Source organism: Danio aesculapii, unplaced genomic scaffold (assembly GCF_903798145.1).
Source record: "Danio aesculapii unplaced genomic scaffold, fDanAes4.1, whole genome shotgun sequence".
Lineage (NCBI taxonomy): Eukaryota > Metazoa > Chordata > Actinopteri > Cypriniformes > Danionidae > Danio > Danio aesculapii.
Window position 1 is genome coordinate 1 of NW_026613686.1, and position 25,335 is coordinate 25,335.

General features: G+C 35.9%; 1 protein-coding gene across 1 annotated transcript; it reads left to right on the top strand.

The window, feature by feature from the left end:
* Positions 1 to 535: 535 nt before the first annotated feature.
* On the top strand, positions 536 to 21,069 carry LOC130220193 (mucin-2-like; the record flags this gene model as incomplete). The annotated part of the gene is made up of 8 exons (XM_056452569.1): positions 536 to 779; positions 1,317 to 6,628; positions 14,915 to 14,990; positions 17,022 to 17,715; positions 17,796 to 18,162; positions 18,248 to 18,563; positions 18,736 to 18,812; positions 20,989 to 21,069. Coding segments are annotated over 8 exons (7,167 nt in total), but the record flags the coding sequence as incomplete, so codon positions are not given.
* Positions 21,070 to 25,335: the final 4,266 nt, after the last annotated feature.

Below are 25,335 nucleotides of genomic sequence, written 5' to 3' on the forward strand. Positions count from 1 at the left end.
ATCAACTCCTCCTTCCCTACAATCCATATTGACTTCAACGACACTACTATCAACAACAGCACCATTATTTCAATCAAGCTCACGATCACCAACTTTAGCAACCTCATCCTCACCTTCAGCACCATCATCCTCACCATCACCAGACTCTCCATCAGCCTCATCATCCTCACCTTCAGCATCATCATCCTCACCATCACCAGACTCTCCATCATCCTCATCATCCTCACCTTCACCCTCATCATCTTCACCATCACAAGACTCACAATCACCCTCATCATCCTCACATTCAGCATCATCATCTTCACCATCACCAGACTCTCCATCATCCTCACCTTCACCACCAACATCTTCACCATCACCCTCATCATCCTCACCTTCAGCACCATCATCCTTACCATCACCAGACTCACAATCACCCTCATCATCCTCACCTTTGGCATCAGCATCTTCACCATCACCAGACTCCCCATCATCCTCACCTTCAGCATCATTATCTTCACCATCACCAGACTCTCCATCATCCTCATCATCTTCATTATCACCAGACTCTCCATCATCGTCACCTTCAGCACCATCTTCACCATCACCAGACTCACAATCACCCTCATCATCCTCACCTTCATCCTCATCATCCTCACCTTCACCAACACCAGACTCTTCATCACCTTCATCATCCTCACCTTCAGCACCATCACCAGACTCTCCATCACTCTCATCATCCTCACCTTCACCCTCATCATCTTCACCATCACCAGACTCACAATCACCCTCATCATCCTCACCTTTGGCATCATCATCTTCACCATCACCAGACTCTCCATCATCGTCACCTTCAGCACCATCTTCCCCATCACCAGACTCACAATCACCCTCATCATCCTCACCTTCATCCTCATCATCTTCACTATCACCAGACTCTCCATCACCCTCATCATCCTTACCTTCAGCACCATCATCTTCGCCATCACCAGACTCTCCATCACCCTCATCATCCTCACCTTCACCCTCATCATCTTCACCATCACCAGACTCACAATCACCCTCATCATCCTCACCTTCAGCATCACCAGACTCTCCATCATCTTCTTCAGCACCATCCTTCTCTCTATTGCCAGACTCTCCATCATCCTCATCATCCTCACCTTCACCAACACCAGACTCTTCATCACCTTCATCATCCTCACCTTCAGCACCATCACCAGACTCTCCATCACTCTCATCATCCTCACCTTCACCCTCATCATCTTCACCATCACCAGACTCACAATCACCCTCATCATCCTCACCTTTGGCATCATCATCTTCACCATCACCAGACTCTTCATCATCCTCACCTTCAGCATCATCATCTTCACCATCACCAGACTCACAATCACCCTCATCATCCTCACCTTTGGCATCATCATCTTCACCATCACCAGACTCTCCATCATCCTCACCTTCAGCATCATTATCTTTACCATCACCAGACTCTCCATCATCTTCATCATCCTCACCTTCACCATCACCAGACTCTCCATCATCCTCATCATCCTCACCTTCACCAACACCAGACTCTTCATCACCTTCATCATCCTCACCTTCAGCACCATCACCAGACTCTCCATCACTCTCATCATCCTCACCTTCACCCTCATCATCTTCACCATCACCAGACTCACAATCACCCTCATCATCCTCACCTTTGGCATCATCATCTTCACCATCACCAGACTCTCCATCATCCTCACCTTCAGCATCATTATCTTCACCATCACCAGACTCTCCATCATCGTCACCTTCAGCACCATCTTCACCATCACCAGACTCACAATCACCCTCATCATCCTCACCTTCATCCTCATCATCTTCACTATCACCAGACTCTCCATCACCCTCATCATCCTCACCTTCAGCACCATCATCTTCGCCATCACCAGACTCTCCATCACCCTCATCATCCTCACCTTCACCCTCATCATCTTCACCATCACCAGACTCACAATCACCCTCATCATCCTCACCTTCAGCATCACCAGACTCTCCATCATCTTCTTCAGCACCATCCTTCTCTCTATTGCCAGACTCTCCATCATCCTCATCATCCTCACCTTCACCAACACCAGACTCTTCATCACCTTCATCATCCTCACCTTCAGCACCATCATCTTCACCATCACCAGACTCTCCATCACTCTCATCATCCTCACCTTCACCCTCATCATCTTCACCATCACCAGACTCACAATCACCCTCATCATCCTCACCTTCAGCATCACCAGACTCTCGTTCATCTTCTTCAGCACCATCATTCTCTCTATTGCCAGACTCTCCATCATCCTCATCATCCTCACCTTCACCAACATCAGACTCTTCATCACCTTCATCATCCTCACCTTCACCCTCATCATCTTCACCATCACCAGACTCACAATCACCCTCATCATCCTCACCTTCAGCATTACCAGACTCTCGTTCATCTTCTTCAGCACCATCATTCTCTCTATTGCCAGACTCTCCATCATCCTCATCATCCTCACCTTCACCAACATCAGACTCTTCATCACCTTCATCATCCTCACCTTCAGCACCATCATCTTCACCATCACCAGACTCTCCATCATCATCTTCAGCACCATCATCCTCTCTATTGCCAGACTCTCCATCATCCTCACCTTCAGCACCATCATCTTCATCATCACCAGACTCTCCATCACCCTCATCAACCTCACCTTCAGCATCATCATCTTCACCATCACCAGACTCACAATCACCCTCATCATCCTCACCTTCAGCATCATTGTCTTCACCATCACCAGACTCTCCATCATCCTCATCATCTTCACCATCACCAGACTCTTCATCATCATCATCAGCACCATCATCCTCTCTATTGCCAGACTCTCCATCATCCTCACCTTCAGCATCATCATCTTCACCATCACCAGACTCTCCATCATCCTCACCTTCAGCACCATCATCCTCACCTTCACCACACTCTCCACCATTCTCACCTTCAGCATCATCATCTTCACCATCACCAGACTCACAATCACCTTCATTATTCTCACCTTCAGCATCATCATCTTCACCATCACCAGACTCTCCAACATCCTCATCATCTTCACCATCACCAGACTCTCAATCATCTTCTTCAGCACCATCATCCTCTTTATTGCCAGACTCTCCATCATCCTCATCCTCCTCACCTTCAGCACCATCATCTTCACCATCACCAGACTCTCCATCATCCTCAGTATCCTCATCTTCAGCACCATCATCTTTACCATCACCAGACTCTCCATCATCCTCAGTATCCTCATCTTCAGCACCATCATCTTTACCATCACCAGACTCTCCATCATCCTCATCATCCTCTCCTTCACCCTCATCATCTTCACCATCACCAGACTCACAATCACCCTCATCATCCTTACCTTCAGCACCATCATCTTCACCATCACCAGACTCTCCATCATCTTCACCATCACCAGACTCTCCATCATCATCTTCAGCACAATCATCCTCTCTATTGCCAGACTCTCTATCATCCTCATTATCCTCACCTTCAGCACCATCATCTTCACCATCACCAGACTCTCCAGCATCATCTTCAGCACCATCATCCTCTCTATTGCCAGACTCTCAATCATCCTCACCTTCAGCATCATCATCTTCACCATCACCAGACTCTCCATCATCCTCATCATCCTCACCTTCACCCTCATCATCTTCACCATCACCAGACTCTCCATCATCCTCACCTCCACCCTCATCATCTCCACCATCACCAGACTTACCATCACCCTCATCATCCTCACCTTCAGCATCATCATCTTCACCATCACCAGACTCTCAATCATCATCTTCAGCACCATCATCCTCACCTTCACCAGACTCTCCACCATCCTCACCTTCAGCATCATCATCTTCACCATCACCAGACTCTCCATCATCCTCACCTTCACCCTCATCATCTCCACCATCACCAGACTTACCATCACCCTCATCATCCTCACCTTCAGCATCATCATCTTCACCGTCACCAGACTCTCAATCATCATCTTCAGCACCATCATCCTCACCTTCACCACACTCTCCACCATTCTCACCTTCAGCATCATCATCTTCACCATCACCAGACTCACAATCACCTTCATTATTCTCACCTTCAGCATCATCATCTTCACCATCACCAGACTCTCCAACATCCTCATCATCTTCACCATCACCAGACTCTCAATCATCTTCTTCAGCACCATCATCCTCTTTATTGCCAGACTCTCCATCATCCTCATCCTCCTCACCTTCAGCACCATCATCTTCACCATCACCAGACTCTCCATCATCCTCAGTATCCTCATCTTCAGCACCATCATCTTTACCATCACCAGACTCTCCATCATCCTCAGTATCCTCATCTTCAGCACCATCATCTTTACCATCACCAGACTCTCCATCATCCTCATCATCCTCTCCTTCACCCTCATCATCTTCACCATCACCAGACTCACAATCACCCTCATCATCCTCACCTTCAGCACCATCATCTTCACCATCACCAGACTCTCCATCATCTTCACCATCACCAGACTCTCCATCATCATCTTCAGCACAATCATCCTCTCTATTGCCAGACTCTCTATCATCCTCATTATCCTCACCTTCAGCACCATCATCTTCACCATCACCAGACTCTCCAGCATCATCTTCAGCACCATCATCCTCTCTATTGCCAGACTCTCCATCATCCTCACCTTCAGCATCATCATCTTCACCATCACCAGACTCTCCATCATCCTCATCATCCTCACCTTCACCCTCATCATCTCCACCATCACCAGACTCTCCATCATCCTCACCTCCACCCTCATCATCTCCACCATCACCAGACTTACCATCACCCTCATCATCCTCACCTTTAGCATCATCATCTTCACCATCACCAGACTCTCAATCATCATCTTCAGCACCATCATCCTCACCTTCACCAGACTCTCCACCATCCTCACCTTCAGCACCATCATCTTCACCATCACCAGACTCTCCATCATCCTCACCTTCACCCTCATCATCTCCACCATCACCAGACTTACCATCACCCTCATCATCCTCACCTTCAGCATCATCATCTTCACCGTCACCAGACTCTCAATCATCATCTTCAGCACCATCATCCTCACCTTCACCACACTCTCCACCATTCTCACCTTCAGCATCATCATCTTCACCATCACCAGACTCTCCATCAACCTCACCTTCAGCACCATCATCCTCACCATCACCAGATTCTCCATCATCCTCACTTTCAGCACCATCATCCTCACCATCACCAGACTCTCCATCACCCTCTTCATCCTCACCTTCAGCATCATCATCTTCACCATCACCAGACTCCCCATCATCCTCACCATCATTAGACTCTCCATCATTCTCATCTTCAGCACCATCATTCTCTCTATCGCCAGTCTCTCCATCATCATCTTCGCCACCATCATCCTCTCTATTGCCAGAATCTCCATCATCTTCACCTTCAGCACCATCATCTTCACCATCACCAGACTCTCCATCATCATCTTTAGCACCATCATCATCCTCACCTTCAGCACCATCATCCTCACCATCACCAGACTCTCCATCATCCTCACTATCACAAGACTCAACATCATTCTCACCTTCAGCACCAAACTCTCCATCACCCTCATCATCCTCACCTTCAGCAACATCCTCCTCACCTTCACAAGACTCTCCATCATCCTCATCTTCAGCACCATCATCCTCTCCATTGACAGCCTTTCCATCATACTCATCACACTCATCTTCAGCACCATCATCCTCTACATCGATAGACTTTCCATCACCATCTTCAGCACCATCATCCTCACCTTCACCAGACTCTCTATCACCTTCAGCATCATCATCATCCCCATCAACTTTACACCCAGATACTCCATTATTCTCATCTTTAGGATCATCATCATCCTCACCCTCAACATCATCATCAGCAGACTCACTATCATCCACTTATTCATCATCATTATCTTCACCTTCATCACCAGACTTGCAAAGATCCTTACCTTCATCATCCTCACCAAACTCTCCATCATTACCAGACTCACCTTCATCACCAAACTCTCCATCATTACCAGACTCACCATCATCACCAAACTCTCCATCATCACCAGACTCACCATCATCACCAAACTCTCCATCATCACCAGACTCACCATCATCCTCACCCTCGACATTATCATCGTCCTTACCATCCTCATCATCAGACTCGCCGTCATCCTCAGCTTCACCAACCTTACCCTCATTATCCTCCACACCATCAGCATCATCATCCTCACTATCATCACCAGACTCTCTATCATTCTCACCTTCGACATCATCTTCCTCACTTTCAGCATCAACATCCTCAACATCATCATCACCAGATTCTCAATCATCCTCACCTTCAGCATCTTCATCATCATCTGACTCTCCATTATCCTTTTCATCCTCACATTCATCATCAACCTCCCAATCATATGAATCATCATCATCATCATCATCATCATCTGTAGATAAGAAGAAAATGACCACAGGTCTGCGTGTGTATGTGCGCTCCAGGACTAATGTGGAAGCAACACTACAGGTTTTGCGAAGTGTAAGTCAATTTAATCACTTTCCATTAGGCATATTGTATGATAACATCACAATAATCTTTTATGGTGGTATATGGGTTGAAAAGATGGACAAATTTCAGGAAAATTTCAAGAAAAAAATTAAGAAACGACTTAAAACTTCTCAATTTCTCTGGATTTGCTGGAACTACAATGTAAAAAAATGCCAGGTTCCACAAAATCCCTTCATCTTTTATCAACGCAAATGAATTAAGTTAACTTAAGTTTTACAATTTTCAGTTGATTGAGCATGAAATAATTAAGTTGTCCCTAAAAAAACATCAAGAACTGTGCACTCATTTTAAATAAGTGTGTATGGGACATATGCCGAAGCATGCTAATAGGACTTTTAATTTGCCAGTAACCTGGGTTAATCATTTCCGGTGAATTGTATGCCAATGCAAAATTGGCGCGTTTAAGGTCTGTTTTCTGTCCACCTTCATATGTCTACATGAATAAATTATATTAGTCCAACTACCTGGTTAGGGAATTTGTAGTTCCCAGCATGCTTTGCATGGGATTGAATTAAGAGAGGGAAATGTTGACAATAAAAGTAATCTTAGGTGTTTAAAGTTAATAGAAAGACTTGTTAGAGTTTAATTTCACTTTAATTTGAAGATTTAGAAGATTTTGCTTTGAGTTTTGAGATTACCACCTTGCAGAAGCACCCATGCTTTGGGTATTGGCAGCTTAATTAGCAGAAATGCAGTTTTTGTTGATTTGCTCCATGAGCAATAACTGTCCTAAAATGACTTCTGAGATCAGTCTCAATCAGCTGTATATGTAACGCATAAAATATGCATAAAAATGTCTCTTTTAGTTCATTTAGGATAACTTCAAATAAAACTAAGACGCTTCGAAATGCTCGACACATAATAGAAACATGATATTATCAGACCTATGAGTTCAAGTTAAATAAAGAGACAAATGTATTTAAATTTTTATTTGATAAAATCAAGTTGGACCAACTCAATTGCCTTTAACTGTGAAAACTGTTTTTTTTAATTGGTGCTAAACAAATTTATTGGATGGAAATCCTGCCCTCAATTAAATTAAATTCATCCAATGAGTTTTTTTTTTTTGAGTGTATCTATCTATCTATCTATCTATCTATCTATCTATCTATCTATCTATCTATCTATCTATCTATCTATCTATCTATCTATCTATCTATCTATCTATCTATCTCTTATTCTGAGACAGGGTAAAAAAAACAAGGAACAAACTGACAGTTGACTAGCCTTAATAAATTAACAACACTAGCTACAGCACACCTAATTAGAAAGTATTGTAACACAGCAATATTGTTCTTTTTTGGATTTAGTTTCTCCATGACATGGAGGCCGTCATAAGGAGAAAAAAGGATGAAGACTTCAGGATACGAGTGCTAAAAACCCCACAGCCATGAAAACGTCAACATCACTGACTCTCATCTCCACATCACATAATGTCTGCTCTAGCAAACCTTTCAGAATATTCAACCACAACCGAAATGTCTTGTCACTAGATGGCACTACAGCACAAAATATGAGTACTGTATAAGGAACAGACTTTGTGTTCTATTCAAAAGGGTTCATCCTTATTTCGGAGGGTCCTACTGAAGGGATTAGAGCATAGGGATGAGCCCTTCTGCAGTGAATGCATTGTGTGTGTGACACCAAACAACTTCCCCTCACAAAGAATCATGGCCCGAAATGTTCATTTGTTGTATTCTTCGTAATCCTCCATTTCCAAAGGGCCCTTCAAATAGGCTAATGAGCACTTTGGTTTGGAATGACACTTGCAACCATGATTTTTTTTTTCCATGAATATTTCCAATAAAGTTTCATTTAGAGGGTGATATATCTTGTTTGAAACTTAAGTTCCTTTTTCAAGGCCTTCATATGGTTAACACACAAAAAAATATCTCCAAATAGGTTAATTACAGTCTGATGTTAAAATGCATAATTTTATACATACTCTGAGTAATAATACTATACTAACTAGAAAAGTAAAGTTGGTAGACAAACTTTATGGTGGCTTAAAGCAGGGGACCCCAAAATAACAATGCCAATGACTTGGAACCCCCACTTTTTCCGAAAGTGGTTATAATCATACTAATGTTGCACACAACGGCTCACACAAACCAATAGGCCTATATAAACACAAGAATATTGACAATATTCAACAGTCTCACAACCATATAATTGTTTTTAAAATAATTTAATATTAACCAAACCTAATGAGACTGGTGGGCACAATATTTCAGTTACATCACAAGTCTCTTCTTGGTTTAATTTTGGAGACTACCACATAAAGATCATCCTCTGTGTGCAGTCGTGGCCTGTATTTATTTTAAATGTATGCGAGTGCCGTAAAGGTGTCAGAAAGTTTAGTTAGTGGTGTAAAATCTGGGGTTTAAGAGGAAATGCGCTCTTAAAATAGTTTAAGAAGAAGAAGAAGAAGTAAAATCGATCTGTTGCAACTGACACTATTGCTGTGTCGTTAAACCCCAGGGGTTGCAATCCAATGGGAAAAAATGTAAATAAAAGGCTGATGGCTTGTTATCTGGAGGTTGTATTTTTAATGTGACTATTTTTATATTCTGTAGGTTATGGATAAACATTGGTAATTTAAAAAGTTTATTCAATTTATCATATTTTCGAAAACCACCAAGTGACCCCCTCTCATTGTCCCCCGACCCCCACTTTAAGAACCATTGGCTTAAGGAAGCCTAGCCTGAAAGTTTGAAGCAGTTTCAAAGTTTCAATAACTGAAGTAGTTTTTGGAGAAGTTTGAAACAGTTGGCATAGATAACTACATTTATGTTAGCATGTTTCTAGTATGGATTGGCATGTTCTCGCTAGGTGGTTGATATGAGGTTTTGAGTATTTGCTAAGGTGTTGCTGAGTGGTTGCTAGGGTGTTCAGAATGGTTGCTAAGGCATTGCTAGGGTGTTCTGAGTGATTGCTAAGGTGTTGCTAGGCGGTTTCTAGGGTGTTCTGAATAGATTCTAGGGTATTCTGAGTGGTTACTGAGGCGTTGTTAGGCGGTTGCTAGGGTGTTCTGAGTGGTTGCTAGGTGGTTGCTAAGGTGTTGCTAAGCTGCTCCTTAGGTGTTCTAGGTCATTGCTAAGGTGTTGCTAGGTGGTTGCTAAGGTGTTTCTAGGTGGTAGCTAAGGTGTTAATAGGTGGTTGCTAGGGTGTTCTGAATGGTTGCCAAGGTGTTGCTAGGTGGTTTCTAAGGTGTTGCTAGGCAGTTGCTAAGATGTTCTGAGTCATTGCTAAGGTGTTGGTTGCTAGGTGGTTTCTAGGCATTGGCGAACATAAATTAGCAGGGTTCTAGTATGAATTAGCATGTTGTTAGCGTGTTTCTATTATAAACTAGCATTTTGTTAGCATGACTTTAGTATGAATTAGCATGTTGCTAGTATGATTAGTATAGTATGGATTAGTATGTTTCTAGTATGGATTAGTATATTGGTAGTATGAATTGGTTTGTTGTTAGTATGTCCAATGTAAAGTCAATGACAGTTTTTGACAATGGAAGTCTATGGGACAGTTACTAGGGTGCCGTAAGTGGTTGCTATGGTGTGGCTAGTAAGTTGAAAGGTCATCAGTGATTGGCAGATTGGTAGTCTGAGTTAAATGAGCCCACACTTAAGTCTGTATGACAGTCTGGCGCAAAGTTATGAGGTCACAAAGTTTGGTCCAATGTTAAGTCAATGGGACTTTTTCGAATTTTCAGGGACAGTTTTGGGAAAACCATAAGTTGGATCAGTTGTAAAAGATAAAGCAACTTAATTCAGTATAGTTTGGAGATTTGGACTTTGGAGTTTGGTGGTTGTAGTATGAACGGTCTAGGAGGAGATGCGCTCTTAAAATAGTCTCAGAAGAACAAGAAGATGGAAGCTTATGTAGTATAACAGTATGTTGCTTTCTCAAGCCACCTTAATAGTATGCTTGGTAACAGCTCTTGCCTAGTGAAGTTTTTGTTTTCTTTCTTGTCATCAACACATACTTAGTATACTTTCCTGAGTGAATTCAATAAAGTGATGCAATAAAAGGGTCAGTTACAGTCCTTACAATCCATTACCCCGAGACCTCCTGGAGAGTTCAGCTCCAACCCTAAACAAACACATCTGAACCAGCTAATCAAGCTCTTACTAGATATACTATAAACGTCCTGGCAGGTGTGTTGAAGCAAGTTGGGGCTAAACACAGCAGGACACCGGCACTTCAGGACCGAGTTGGGACAACCCTGATTTAGATGAAATCCAAGAGCTCTCTCCTCCTCTGTAAACAGCAGTGGTCCGGAAAAGTTTACATTTCAGAAGCAAAAATATTAGCCCCTTTCTCACAGTGATACCGGTAAATATCTGGAAAATAATAACCAATAGATAAAAACCAAACCAATAAATAAAAATATTAAAAAACGCTGTTCACACAGGAAAGAACGTTCCAGAGTTTTTTCAGGAAAAGACCATTCACACATCCATTCCAAAATAAATTCTGATATCATTAACCAGAAATGATTTCTAAACGGCTGCACTTGTATTTGTAAACACAGAAGGGCTCACCGGCTGCTTCACGTGCACACGCGTCAAGCAACTTGCAGTTAAACAAACAGCGGTTTATCATAAGCATTTTATTGACAATTTTTCCCACAGTTGCCATTAAGGAACATAGAATGTTATCTGACTAACATCTAGCAGGTAAATGTGTCTGGAAAAATATTCAAATGCTTTTATTTTCATAAACAGCGCGGATGTGAACGCGTCTGAATGTTCTGATTGGCTGGAGTAGACGTCTCACGATTCTCCTTGAGAATTCACGATTAGAACGCGCTCTTTCCGGGAATTTTCCTTCTGCATTCACACAGAGCAGCATTCCAGCAAATTATCTGTAATTTTACAACTTCTCTTTCCAGAAAATAGCCGGAACGAATTTACCCATATTTTCAAAAAGGGCCTGTCCACACATGATCCCTTTCCGGAAAATTGCCGGTAATTTTCCAGAAAGGTCTATATGTGCGAAAGGGGCTATTTTCAGAAATTTCCATGTGATTTTAGTGGTTTAACTGTAATCATATGAAGCTCCAAGAACACTTTTGTGTGTCAAAATAAAAAATAAAAAAAATAAAAAACACTTTGCTTGCAACGTCAGGCCCCAGTGCTCATTTACTACAGCAATGCAACACTTGCATACTGCGCTTCTGAACCTAAAGGCAATAGAACATATTTGCCCACAATAAAAGTCCACACTGATTGAAAACAATGGTGAAGGTAGTCTTTTTTACAGATCCGTATGATTACAGCAATATAGCTCATACTCAACATGATGTCATTGCAAATCAGTTTGTCAAATCAGAAGTGGCATCAGTGCCACCTCTATCAGAGAATTTAGCCAGTACAATTTACTTGCAGTCTGGAGTCATGAGTCAGAGTTTAGTGATATTTAATCTGTTTAATTTGTTTTTACTTAAAATGTAATAATAAACCAAGCTTTTACTCTTTTTAATATAAGACTGCACCTAAGTCATGTAATGTATTTTTATTTCCACATCATCCTATTTGAACAAATTCATCACCAACCTCCCAATCACATGAATCATCTTCATCATAATCATCATCATCACCAACCTCCCAATCATATGAATCATCTGTATTTACTGCTTTACAGACAACTGTAATTAGAAATGTGTTGCCACTAGGTGGCACTACAGCATAAAATATGAGTATGGAACGAATTTAAAGGAATAGTTCACCCAAAAATGAAAAATCACTCACTATTTACTCACCCGCAAGTGAATCCATACCTTTATTGGTCTGAAGACAAAGGAATATTTTAAAGAAAGCTGAAAACCTGTAACCATTGACTTCCAAAGTAGGAAAGACAAATACTACGGAACTCAATAATTAGTTTTTTTTTTTTTTTTTCAAAAAACATCCTATTAAAAACAAATCCTATTAAAAAATTGTAATTATTACTTGGCATTTGTTTTTCCTATTATGGTAGTCAATGGTTACATCCTTTTGTGATCAGCAGAAGAAACTCATAATAGTTTAAAACAAATAAAGGCTGAGTAAATTGTCACAGAATTTTCGGGTGAATTCTTTAATATATTTTACAAGGCCTTATTATATATATATATATATATATATATATATATATATATATATATATATATATATATATATATATACATATATATATATATATATATATATATATACACATATATATATATATACACATATATATATACACACATATATATATATATACAAGCATACATACATACATACATACATACATACATACATACATACATACATATATATATATATATATATATACATATATATATATATATATATATATATATATATATATACATATACATATATATATATACATATATATATATATATATATATATATATATATATATATACATATATATATATATATACATACACACATACATACATATATATATATATATTATATATATATATATATATATATATATAATATATATATATATATATATATATATATATATATATATATATATATATATATATATATATATATATATATATATATATATATATACACACATATATATATATATATATATATATATATATATATATATATATATATATATATATATACACACATATATATATATATATATATATATATATATATATATATATATATATATATATATATATATATATATATATATATATATATATATATATATATATATATATATATATATACATACACACATATATATACATATACATACATATATATATATATATATATATACATATACATACATATATATATATATACATGCCAGTTGGCATTTCTGTGTGGAGTTTGCATGTTCTCCCCGTGTTTGTATGGATTTCCCTGGGTGCTACGGTTTCCCCCACAATCCAAAGATATGCTCTATAGGTGAACTGAATAAACTAAATTGGTCATAGTGCTTGAGTGTATATGCAAGAGTGTATGGGTGTTTCCCAGTGTTGGGTTGCAGCTGGAAGGGCATTCGCTGCGTAATACTTATGCTGGATAAGTTGGCGGTTCATTCCGCTGTGGCCACCCATGATTGGTAAAGGGACTAAGGCTAAAAGAAAATGAATGAATGAATAACTATCATTATTATTAATGTTAATCATTATGATTAAGATTGCAAATGGTAAGCACAAAAGTGAATCACATTTTGTGAACAATATACTTTACACTGACATTTAATATACAGTTATTCTCAATTAGAAATGATACGACAAATCTCTGCTTTATTTTATCATCTGCTATTCACACAAAAGCAGAATACCATGCTAATGATTTTTATCAGACGAGCACAAGTTTCCACTTTATTGTCCAGTGTCATAGCTGAACGTGTATCAGGTTCCAGGTAAGAGGAAACAAGCTAAAAAAAGAATGCCGTGCTTGTGGAAAAAGTTACAAAATGTGGTTGGCGAGTTACGCATTTAATCCAAGTTGAGAAAAAACATATATTGCATGAACAGCACAAGGAAATGATGTTTTGACTGGGACTGAATCTAATATTTTACAAATCACACAAAACAGCCTTGTATGAACTTAGCTGGACTAAAATGAAGGTCTCAATAGCTCACGCATGGATTCTTTTATTTTTCCTGTGCCAAAACGGAAGGAACCGGGTCTCAGGTAAGACACTTGAGATAAAGTTCTTAAAAAGATATATTATAAATTATAAAGATAATATAAAAAAATAAGTCACCTTCAGTTAAACAAGTTAATAATTCTGGGCATTTTTTGTGGACTGTTCTCTATTGGTGTTCATTTATTAGGAACAGAAAGCATTGACGATATTTAAAGCCTCTTAACACTAGTAATATGTTTAGTCACACAACCTCAATATTAAAAGTTTACAATATTTTTAATGGAAGTGTTCAATTATCTATAAACAATTGTTTAAAATTAATAACAAGTGCATTTATTTATAAAAAAGAAAAAGAAAACTAAGAAAAAATGCAAAAAAGTGTTTAAATAAAAATAAAAACAACTTGAAAAGTTTTAGAGTTATCAAACAAACAAAAAAGTTATACTGTAAGCACTACAGATTCCTTTCATTAATATTCGTTCTTTAGTCATGTTACATTTCTTCAGCTGATTTTTGACTCTGAAAATTCATTTTACAACTAGATGGAGTAATATACTTGTATAGCATTACAGCAGTAACATTACAAAAAGAATTTGTGAATGACTCTTAACTTTCAGCCCAGTGTTCAGAACCTCCATTGCTCTGCTGTGCTGGACGAAATGATCAATGCCTCAGAGGGTGTTTTTGTGACGAGTACTGCCTCATTTCCAAGGACTGCTGTGGCGACTACATTCAGACATGCAAGCAGAGTAAGACTAATAGGCTGTACATATTATAAACATCTACTGTAGTCAGCTCAAAATTGGCTTAACGTATTAATATTTCATATTTGTAACTCGTTTTCAAAAAATAAAATAAATTATATAATTATTTAAATATATATATATATATATATATATATATATATATATATATATATATATATATATATATATATATATATATATATATATATATACACACACACACATATATATATATATATATATATATATATATATATACACATATATATATATATATATATATATATATATATATATACACATATATATATATATATATATATATATATATATATATATACACACATATATATATATATATATATATATATATATACACACACACATATATATATATATATATATATATATATATATATATATATATATATATATATATATATATATACACACATATATATATATATATATATATATATATACATACACACATATATATATATATATATATATATATATACACACACACACACATATATATATATATATATATATATACACACACACACACACACATATATATATATATATATATATATATATATATATATATATATATATATATATATATATATATATATATATATATATATATATATCACAAAAACACATCACAATAACATTTCTATTTCAATTTTCTTCTCAGCCATTTTGTTCTTTTGTAACTCAGGGAAAAGTCAGAATATTTTGCATTTCCATAAAACACTTCTAAAAAGTTTTCTTTTTTCCTTGACAGAACCTAAACATCATCTTAAACAACTTGAGAAAATTCAGATAATGATGCCGACTACACTGTAAAAAAATAGTTTCCGTACTTTGTGATTCACAAGTGTTTTCTGTTTATTTACAGTTGTGAATTGCATTATGGGATGTTGATCTTTGTTGTTGAGAATTCAACTCTACGGTTTACCAAAGTGACTTTTTTCGACATTTTAGTAGTTTGAAATAATATAATGTATATCAGATAATATAGAGAGAATTAAGTCTGTAAAATGACAGAAAATGTACTGGCAGCTTATTACAAGTACCGTAATATATAACACCAACACAGACAATATATCACTTTAAACTATTAAAAACAGTAATAAAGGTAATTTTTTTTTAACTTTTAAAGGTTAAAAGTTGTTGGAAAAAAGATCAAGATCCCGTAATGCAATTCAAAAGCATGAATAAACACAATCAACAATTGTTATTTACAGTAGTTTACCCCAAAAATGGAAATTCTCTTATCAATTACTCACCCTCATTTTGTTCTGATCCAAGAGACTTTTGTTCATTTTTGGAACACAAATGAACATATTTTAGTAGAAATTCAAGAGCTCTCTTATCCTCCATAGATAGAAATGGTCCAGAGGAATTCAAAGTTCACAAAAGGAATAAATATTTTATTGTTTAAATAATCCAAGTGACTTCAACTGTAATGATATTTATTGGACAACAAATGGTTTTGGAGCTTCATATGATTACAGTTGAACAACTGAAGTCCCATGGAATGTTTTGACTATATTTTTGGCTCCTTTTCTGAGCCCTTGCTGTATACAGAAGATAAGAAAGCTCTTATATTTCATCTAAAATATCTTAAATCGATGTGTTGTTGTGAAGATGAGCAAATGTCTCACAAGATTAAATGACATGAGAGTGAGTAATTAACAACAGAATTTTAATTTTTTATAAAAATTAAAATAATAAGACTTATCAGAAATGTATTATGAGCGACCTAGATACAAGTATCTCAAAGATAATTAATATTATTGCATAATACAAGTTCCAAAATCCACAAAGGCACTAGAGTCACAGTTTAGCACTTCTGAAGCAGATGAAAAAATACAAACTACAGCATTTTGTGTATTGTTTTTGTGTATGATTGTCCTCAGCTGATCTAACTTAAAATAAATTAATATCTACTTATATCTTTTAGATTCCTCACAATCGACCGTAGCACCTTCTTCAGAAACATCTTTTCCAACTTCACTACCATCTTCATCATTACCTTCATTACCAGTAACAGCACAAACTTCACCACCTCCATTATCAATCTCACCACCACCACCTTCAGCATCCTCAATTTCATTTGCAAACTCTTCATCATCGCCACCTTCATCCACATCATCACTAACTTCATCAACCTCACCATCATCTTCAGCATCGTCAACATCTTTCCCAAACTCGTCATCATCACAATCACCATTTTTACCAACGTCATCACCTTCACTACCACCAACCTCACCACCATCTTCAGTATCCTCAACATCATTTCCAACCTCATCATCTACCTCACCACCAACTTCAGCATCCTCAGCATCATCACCATTTTTACCAACATTATCACCAAATTCTCCACCTTTACCACCACCAACCTCACCACCACCTTCATCATCCTCAACATCACCACCTTCATCATATATACGAACACCACCACCTTCACCACCTTTACCACCACCAACCTCAACACCATCTTCAACGTCCTCAACATCATTTCCAACCTCATCATCATCACCTCAATCTACACCACCTTTATCCTCATCAACCTCACCATCATCTTCAGCATCCTCAACATCATTTCCAACCTCATCATCATCACAATCACCATTTTTACCAACCTCATTTCCAACGTCTACGCCTTTACTACCATCAACTTCACCACCATCTGCAACATCATTTCCAATCTCATCACCACCACCATCAACTGCAGCATCCTCAGCATCATTTACAACCTCATCACCATTTTTATCAACATCATCACCAACTTCTTCAGCATTATTTACAAGCTCATCACCATCTTTACCAACATCTTCAATGTCGTCAACGTCATTTCCAAACTCATCACCACAATCTTCACCACCTTTATCTTCATCACCATCACCAACTTCATCATCATCATCAACCTCAACATTATCTTCAGCATCCTCAACATCATTCCCAACCTCATCATCATCATCATCACAATCACCATTTTTACCAACATCATCACCAACATCCCGACCTTTACTACCACCAACCTCACCACCATCTTCAACGTCTTCAACATTATTTTCAACCTCATCCTCACCACCACCTTCGTCATCCTCAACATCATTTACAACCTCCTCACCACCTTCACCATCTTTACCAACATCATCACCCACTTCTCTTCCTTTACTACCATCAACCTCAGCACCATCTTCAACATCATGTACAACCTCGTCATCACAACCTTCATCATCATCAAGCTCACCACCAACTTCAGCATCATTTACAACCTCATCACCACCAACACTACTTTTACCGAAATCAACTTCACCACCACCGATGTTCTCAACATCATTTCCAACATCATCATCACCACAATCTTCACCGCCTTTGTCATCATCAACTTCACCACTATCTTCAACATCCTTAACATCCTTTCCAACATCAATTCAAACCTCATCATCATCATCATCATCATCATCATCATCATCAACATCAACATCCCAAAAAGGTAAATTTTACCAGTATTCAACAGCTCAAATAACTAAAAGGTAAATAATCTACATAGGAGCATAAAGCAACATACATTTTATTCCAAAATTGTAATTTCAATAGAATAGAATAGAATAGAATAGAATAGATTTTTTGAATAAATACATTGTGTAATGTTTCTTAATTTTCAGAAAATATCAGAGCCTTCATCCAAGTGCATATTCACTCCACAGACAACGAAGAGGCGGCGATGAAGGCTGTGCAGACTGTAAGTGATTCTTAAATACAGCTTTCATCACTTTGGTTTGAATTAAGGCTGCACGATATTGGAAAAATCGAATATTGCTATACTCTATTTTTCTGCGATATATATATTGCAACGCAAAATTTTCACCAGTTTATTTTTAATTTTTTTGGTTTGTTTGACAATATTTGACAGTAACAGTATTCAGGTATACAGAAATTGAATAATCAAACTGCAGAAAAATGCTTTTCTAACTTGAGTTTTTGTCTCATTTCGAGACCAAATATCTAAATATAGAAATATTTAATAATAAATCAAATCAAGTAAAACTATTGTTTTGACTTTAAGAAGTCATCATAATGCAAATTAAGTTTTTTTTTACCCTAAAACAAGTTAAATAATGTTGTTTTCGGTTTGAAATTCTTTGAGATTTTATATTTAGACAAAAAAAAGACAAAAATTATAAGAAAGAAAATGTTTTTTTGCTTGTGTGTAATTTTTGCAATAGATCCTTTTCACAACTACATCACTTCACCTCTCCCTATGGGCAACGCAGTGTATTTTTAGTTCTGGTTTACCTTTAAATAAATGGGAGACTTCTCTGGAAAATGTACACCTGAAAATATTAACATTGCACATTGTGATTTAAGATTATTAAAGTATTGGACGTGTCCAAATGTTTCTCTTTCAATACTAAACTGCTTTCTGAGTTTAAAAATGATTGTTTAAATTATAAAGAATAGGAATAAGTTATTGTTTATCAAGGAAAATATATGTTTGCAACCTTTTCACTAATCAATTAAATTTAATTAATTAGGTTTTATTTTATTTAATCAATAATGTATTTATTTTTAATTTGATGCTGTTGTGAATATGAAATTATATTATCCGTTATATGTCAATGTTCCAGCATGAGTACAATTCTTTATTAAATCTTCAGATATACCTGGTATGACATCTATAAATGCAATTCGTTCCATCATTTATTTACTGATCCATTGAAGTTTTGTTCAGTTTCTGCATTTGAATTAAGACCCTATTGGGTGTATTAATTTGATATTAGTACTGCCTTTTAATGAATAATGTTACAAATAAATTCACAATCGAATGATGAATTAAAATGCAGTCTTCTTGGTGTTATTTTTGCAACTGTAAATTTTTATAATGATTAGTAAGAGTAAGATTCACATACAACTATTTTATTCTATTTCATTTAAATATTAAACTGACATAAATGTTTTATGTTCATGAATAAAATACCCATATAGAAAAAGTCAGAGAACTGAATGTGAATAATGTGAATCCGCTGTCCACTGTAAACAACCACAGTAAAACACCCACAGTTGTATTTATTACTTATTCTTCAGGACACACAAAAAATAATAAAATAATTTTGACATAAAAAAAAAATTTTCAGCACCCGTGTAAACATGTGAAATCTTCATTTGATAAATGACGACAAGTACATACTGTACCAACTTCATCTGCAGTAAAGACAGCAACACAAAGCAATACACTCTGTTTAAAGTCTAATTTTCTTGTTTCAAACAGAAACTTGGCTGATCTTTAAGTTTTTTTTTTAGATGTCAGATGTCTCACCGTAAATGCAGACAACAGAAAACAGCCGTAGTCATCATCTAACCTTATCTGTATTAAAAATACAGATGATTGGGTGAGTTCTCTATTGGGAGTTCTGTGTAGGCGGAAGTAAAAATACACTGCATAGAGTGAAAACGGACAGCGTGTGACGTCATGTAAAAAGGGTCTATTTCTTGTGCCCAAATGTTTTAAAATCTCTTGAATTGCTTAAAGTCACAGGCCTTATAAACACATTAAAAAGGATTAACTTTCACTCTTTTTTGGGTAAACTCACATGCGGGCTTTGTCTCCTGGTCAAGTATAATTAAGACTCAACATTGCAGATTCAGCGATGTGACTATGGATGTGCATAATGCGATAACATTGCTAAAATGATATATTGTGCAGCCCTAGTTTGTATAATGTTTAGTTTGCATAATTATAGATGTATGGCCAGTGTAAATGGCTGCTGAAATTTGAGCTGTTACAAATAATTAGCATATCATTATCATATGGCTAAAAACGTGATGTATTCTTAAATATATTTGACCTTTGATCTAACTGATTTGGTTAAGATATACACTGTTTATCATATAAATTGTGTGTTTTCTTGTGTGTTTAGTCTATTCTCCAGCTGATGAAGAGACAGGGATGTGAAAACTGCAGTGTACGAGTGCTACAAATCAACAAGAAAAAGAACTGATCATAAAATCAAATCATTAAACAGGACAATGTATTAAAAACAGCAATGAAAATTATACTTTTAAAATATAGTATAAGTTATCGCTGCCTGCTATGAAATATTCTTATGGAAAAAGATCTTTATTTTCATGGTCCATTTTCATGAGCACTATGAGAAGGCTACTCTTACTGTCATACGCCTTTCTGATCTTGATGTTTGCATTTGTTTTTAAATGTATTTGGATCCCAAATAAACGATCTAGATTTTTTTTTGTTACTGAATTTGTCTTATTTGTATCATATGTAAGATAATTCTAATTACAATATAAATGATTGTTATGCTGGCGTCTAGTGGAGTCAAACTATGCTGTGCTCATTCTAGGTAGATTAATAAAATTAATAATTTTCTTCCAAGAAACAGGAAGTAGCATGTTAAATGCCTCACTGTCCATAGCTAAACACTAAAGAAAAGGTACATAACAACATTCTATCAAAGCATGGAGCAGTACTAGAAAACTTTACTTTGTCACTTACAGTATGATCAAATAAGAAAAATATACACCATGTACAAAATATCAAATAAAGAAAGAACATTTTAAAAAGATGATACTTTTTAAATTTACTTTTATATATCTTTGTGGTGACAAGACTATTAAAACAGGGCAAAAAAGTTTGTCAGATCAGCGCAGGAGTCTTGACAATTGTGACTTGATATTTTTTTCTGTTTGGATAATTACAAATATTTAGATCAAAAATTATAAATAATATAATTTTTGTTTGGTTTTAATCTATTATTATAGTATTTTGGGGGTTGAAACAATGTTACAAGCATTAACAATGGACTCTTTTTAATGCACACTTGTACTTCCTAAGAAAAAAATAAGACAAAAATCTCTCCTAAACCCAATCGATGTGAGGATCTATTGAGGTGTGTTTAGTGTCTTATGACACATTACCACATCCAAAGTAACATCAGACATCAAACAATGAACATTTGACACCCTGTGCAGCACGTCTAGACGCAGGAATTTTACACAGGGAAAACCCCAGATAGTGTTCTGCTCAGCACTGATCACTATACACTCTATATATAGTAACACTTGCAGTAAACATTGTAGTATTTTGTCGTTTTATTGTCCTTCTGGGAGATTTTGTGATGGCTTTTCTTGAAACTTATGGCATTATTTGCTTCACAAAAAAAATTGTCAAAAACTTTTTTCTTTCTTAATCTCAATCACATCTAAAATGAGAACTGATAACTATAGCCAACTGATAAACTGTAATAAATACTGTATCATCGTTTTTAATGTGGTGTATAGTAGCAGACTATAACAAACCTAGTCCTAAAAAGCTTAGGACCATATTGGGTCATTTATTTATATTAGCATGGTTGTATTTCCACAGCCACTAAAATTATTGCAACAGAACAAATTTACTATCGAATGGTTCAAAAACACTAAATAGATCAGCCACTTTAGGATTGCACCCTACTGTTTTTACTATATATTACTATAGTATTTTTTAATGTGGGAAGTTATTTAGTGAGTAATTACTGTGCTTTTCGTATTCAATATACAGCTAGAAGTTGCATTTGTTTGCACCTTGTTTTTGACATTGTTAGAAAATTTGCAGTAATTGTTTAGCTGATACTTTTGTCAGACACCTAAACGTGGAGCATATCTGAGTGCAGATTAACATTCTTAACATGCTAACAACCACACTCAAATTACAAAACAACAATGTAAGAATAGCCTAGCCTAAACTTTAATCGTTATAAAATTTAGCTCTTCTTAATGGTTTTATTAAACGCAGTCTACTAACAGCAGCCTACTAAAAATCAGCAAGATATACCATAATATCGAGTGTTTACTGTAGTACAACAAAACCACTGTCAGAACAAACTTTTCTCAGAAGTTAATCGGTACTACCTGACCTTCAGCTTGCTGCAGGCTGCTGTTCCGCCGTGTGTTTGGGTAAATCCGGGTAAATGTTCACGAGATGGCAGTAGAGGACATAACCTGTACTACAACTTCGCTTCATGTGCAGCTCCAAGTAAGGTTTAATGTTCTATTTCGGTACAATATAACGTACTTCATCTGGTGTATCCTGTTACAACACTTTCCCAAAAGATTTGTGTACGGCTATATATCATGGATAGATATGTGAAGAACATGTGGTAGCTTATTGTTTTACTGAATTTACTTTTAGCATAACTTTTTGTAATTAAAATTCCACCACCTTGGAATTACAAGGTTCTATCTGCGTTCTAAAGGCTTCAAAGTTTTGGCATAGCAAACAATATGTGTGTGTAACAGTTCTCTTTCATACATTAACATGACAGAGACCCTAAATGTACTCTAAATGTAAATGATCAAAATTCTATTACATTTGAAAATTGGGATTAAACAAACAGGGAACATTAAGATAGAACCTTTTAATTGTAAAAAAAAAAAAAAAAAAAAAAATTTCACGTAGAATTATAAGGTTCTTTCTGGCAGATCATTAAATTAAGGACTGCTTATGAAGAAATACAATCAAAAATATATAAATTGGTGCTGTAACAATATGTTGATGCTTGAGAAAGTTACATTTAGCTTTCTATGACATTTATTTAATAGTTTATGATTAATGGGTTTTTTTCTTGTTTAAATTAAGCATACAAGGCTGTGCTAAATATTTTATCAAGTGCAGCTGTTAATTTTATGTAATAATATGGTAATATTTATTGAATTTTATGCTTTATATGAACTATTGAATTTTATTTATTGAATTATGTCCAATGAATTAAATTAAATGTGCCCTTTAAGCCTTAATATTAAACTAAAAGACTGTAAAAGAAAACAATGAGCTTAATAAACACTGAAAATTTGTCACTGATTATATATACACACAAATAAAAATATTTAGCATTTAATAGATTACATTTTTAAACTCTTTTTCAACAATGTAAAATTCAACATTTCATCTTAATATCAAAATTTTTTTCTAAATCATCACCTTTAAACACATCTTTTCAGTTTCAGGTTTCTTCTCAATTTTGTGTGGTGCGGTATTATTTAGTCGACCTCTGACTCTGAAGCAGTCCGGCAAAATGACAAAGAACGCTTATTGGTCCTGGTGACTGCATTTGAAATGCTGATTGGCTCACAGAAAGAACCTTACAGAGCCAAGCTAGAGTTCGACTTTGTAGATAAAACCTTTTTTGTTTTTTAAATAAAAAGTCTTAAAATGTAAACAACTTATAAAAAAAACATCACATAATGTAAAGAAGTTGTCAAAAATATGTGAATAACTCAATTTTGACAAAAATGTCAGATAGAACCTTATAATTCTAAGGTGACGATATAGATAGGCCTGTAAATCTTCAGGTATAAAAAATTATAAAACATTGGGTTTTCTTTTAAACCGTATTAGAGCTGTCTCTAAATAAATGCCACATATACTTATCATTTTTGCAATTTTTTATTCATTTATTTATTTTTTGGCCAAAATAAACAAGATAACCTATATAGCCTATATTTTATAATAGATGCATAGGCTACTCGGTCAAAAATACACTACTGTTTAATAGACTATAATTTCTCTGCTGAAAAAAACAGCAAAAGGGACTAAGCTGAAAAGAAAATGAATGAATGAAAAACAGCATATGCTGGTACGGTATGTTTTGATGCTGGTATACTGGTCTTGCTGGTTTCAATGCTGCTTTTCCTAGTCTTGCTAGTCAGGACCAGCGCTGTAACCAGCAAGACCAGCATTGAGACTAGCAAAACCAGCATTGAAACCAGCAAGACCAGCCTAAAATGATACCTTACCAGCATATGCTGATTCTTTCAGCAAGGTTGTCTTTGATATATAGCTGATAAAAAATTAGTATCAAGTAGAAATGCAATATTCAAATAGCAAGAAAAGATGAGTAAAAACATTTTTGTGTGCCTATATTTATAAACTCCAAATGCACAAAATCTGTAATGTGATGGAACCTTAAACATTATTCAAACATTATTTACAGCTTGCAATCAAATCCAAATACACCAAGTTATACACATTTCATAATTAAGAAAAACTCATGCACACAAGTCTAAATAAAAGCTCCATTCTAATAATTGCATTTGTTTTGCAAGAACAGTCTTACAATACTTCTGTTACCATTTACAATTTTGCTGCATGGAAAATCTACAAGTCCACAAAATAAAGTCATTAATTACACAAATGATAACATCCAATCTAAGGTTTTTAACTCTGAAGATCTCTCTGTGGAATAATGCGTTTCAGTCAATTGAACACAGGT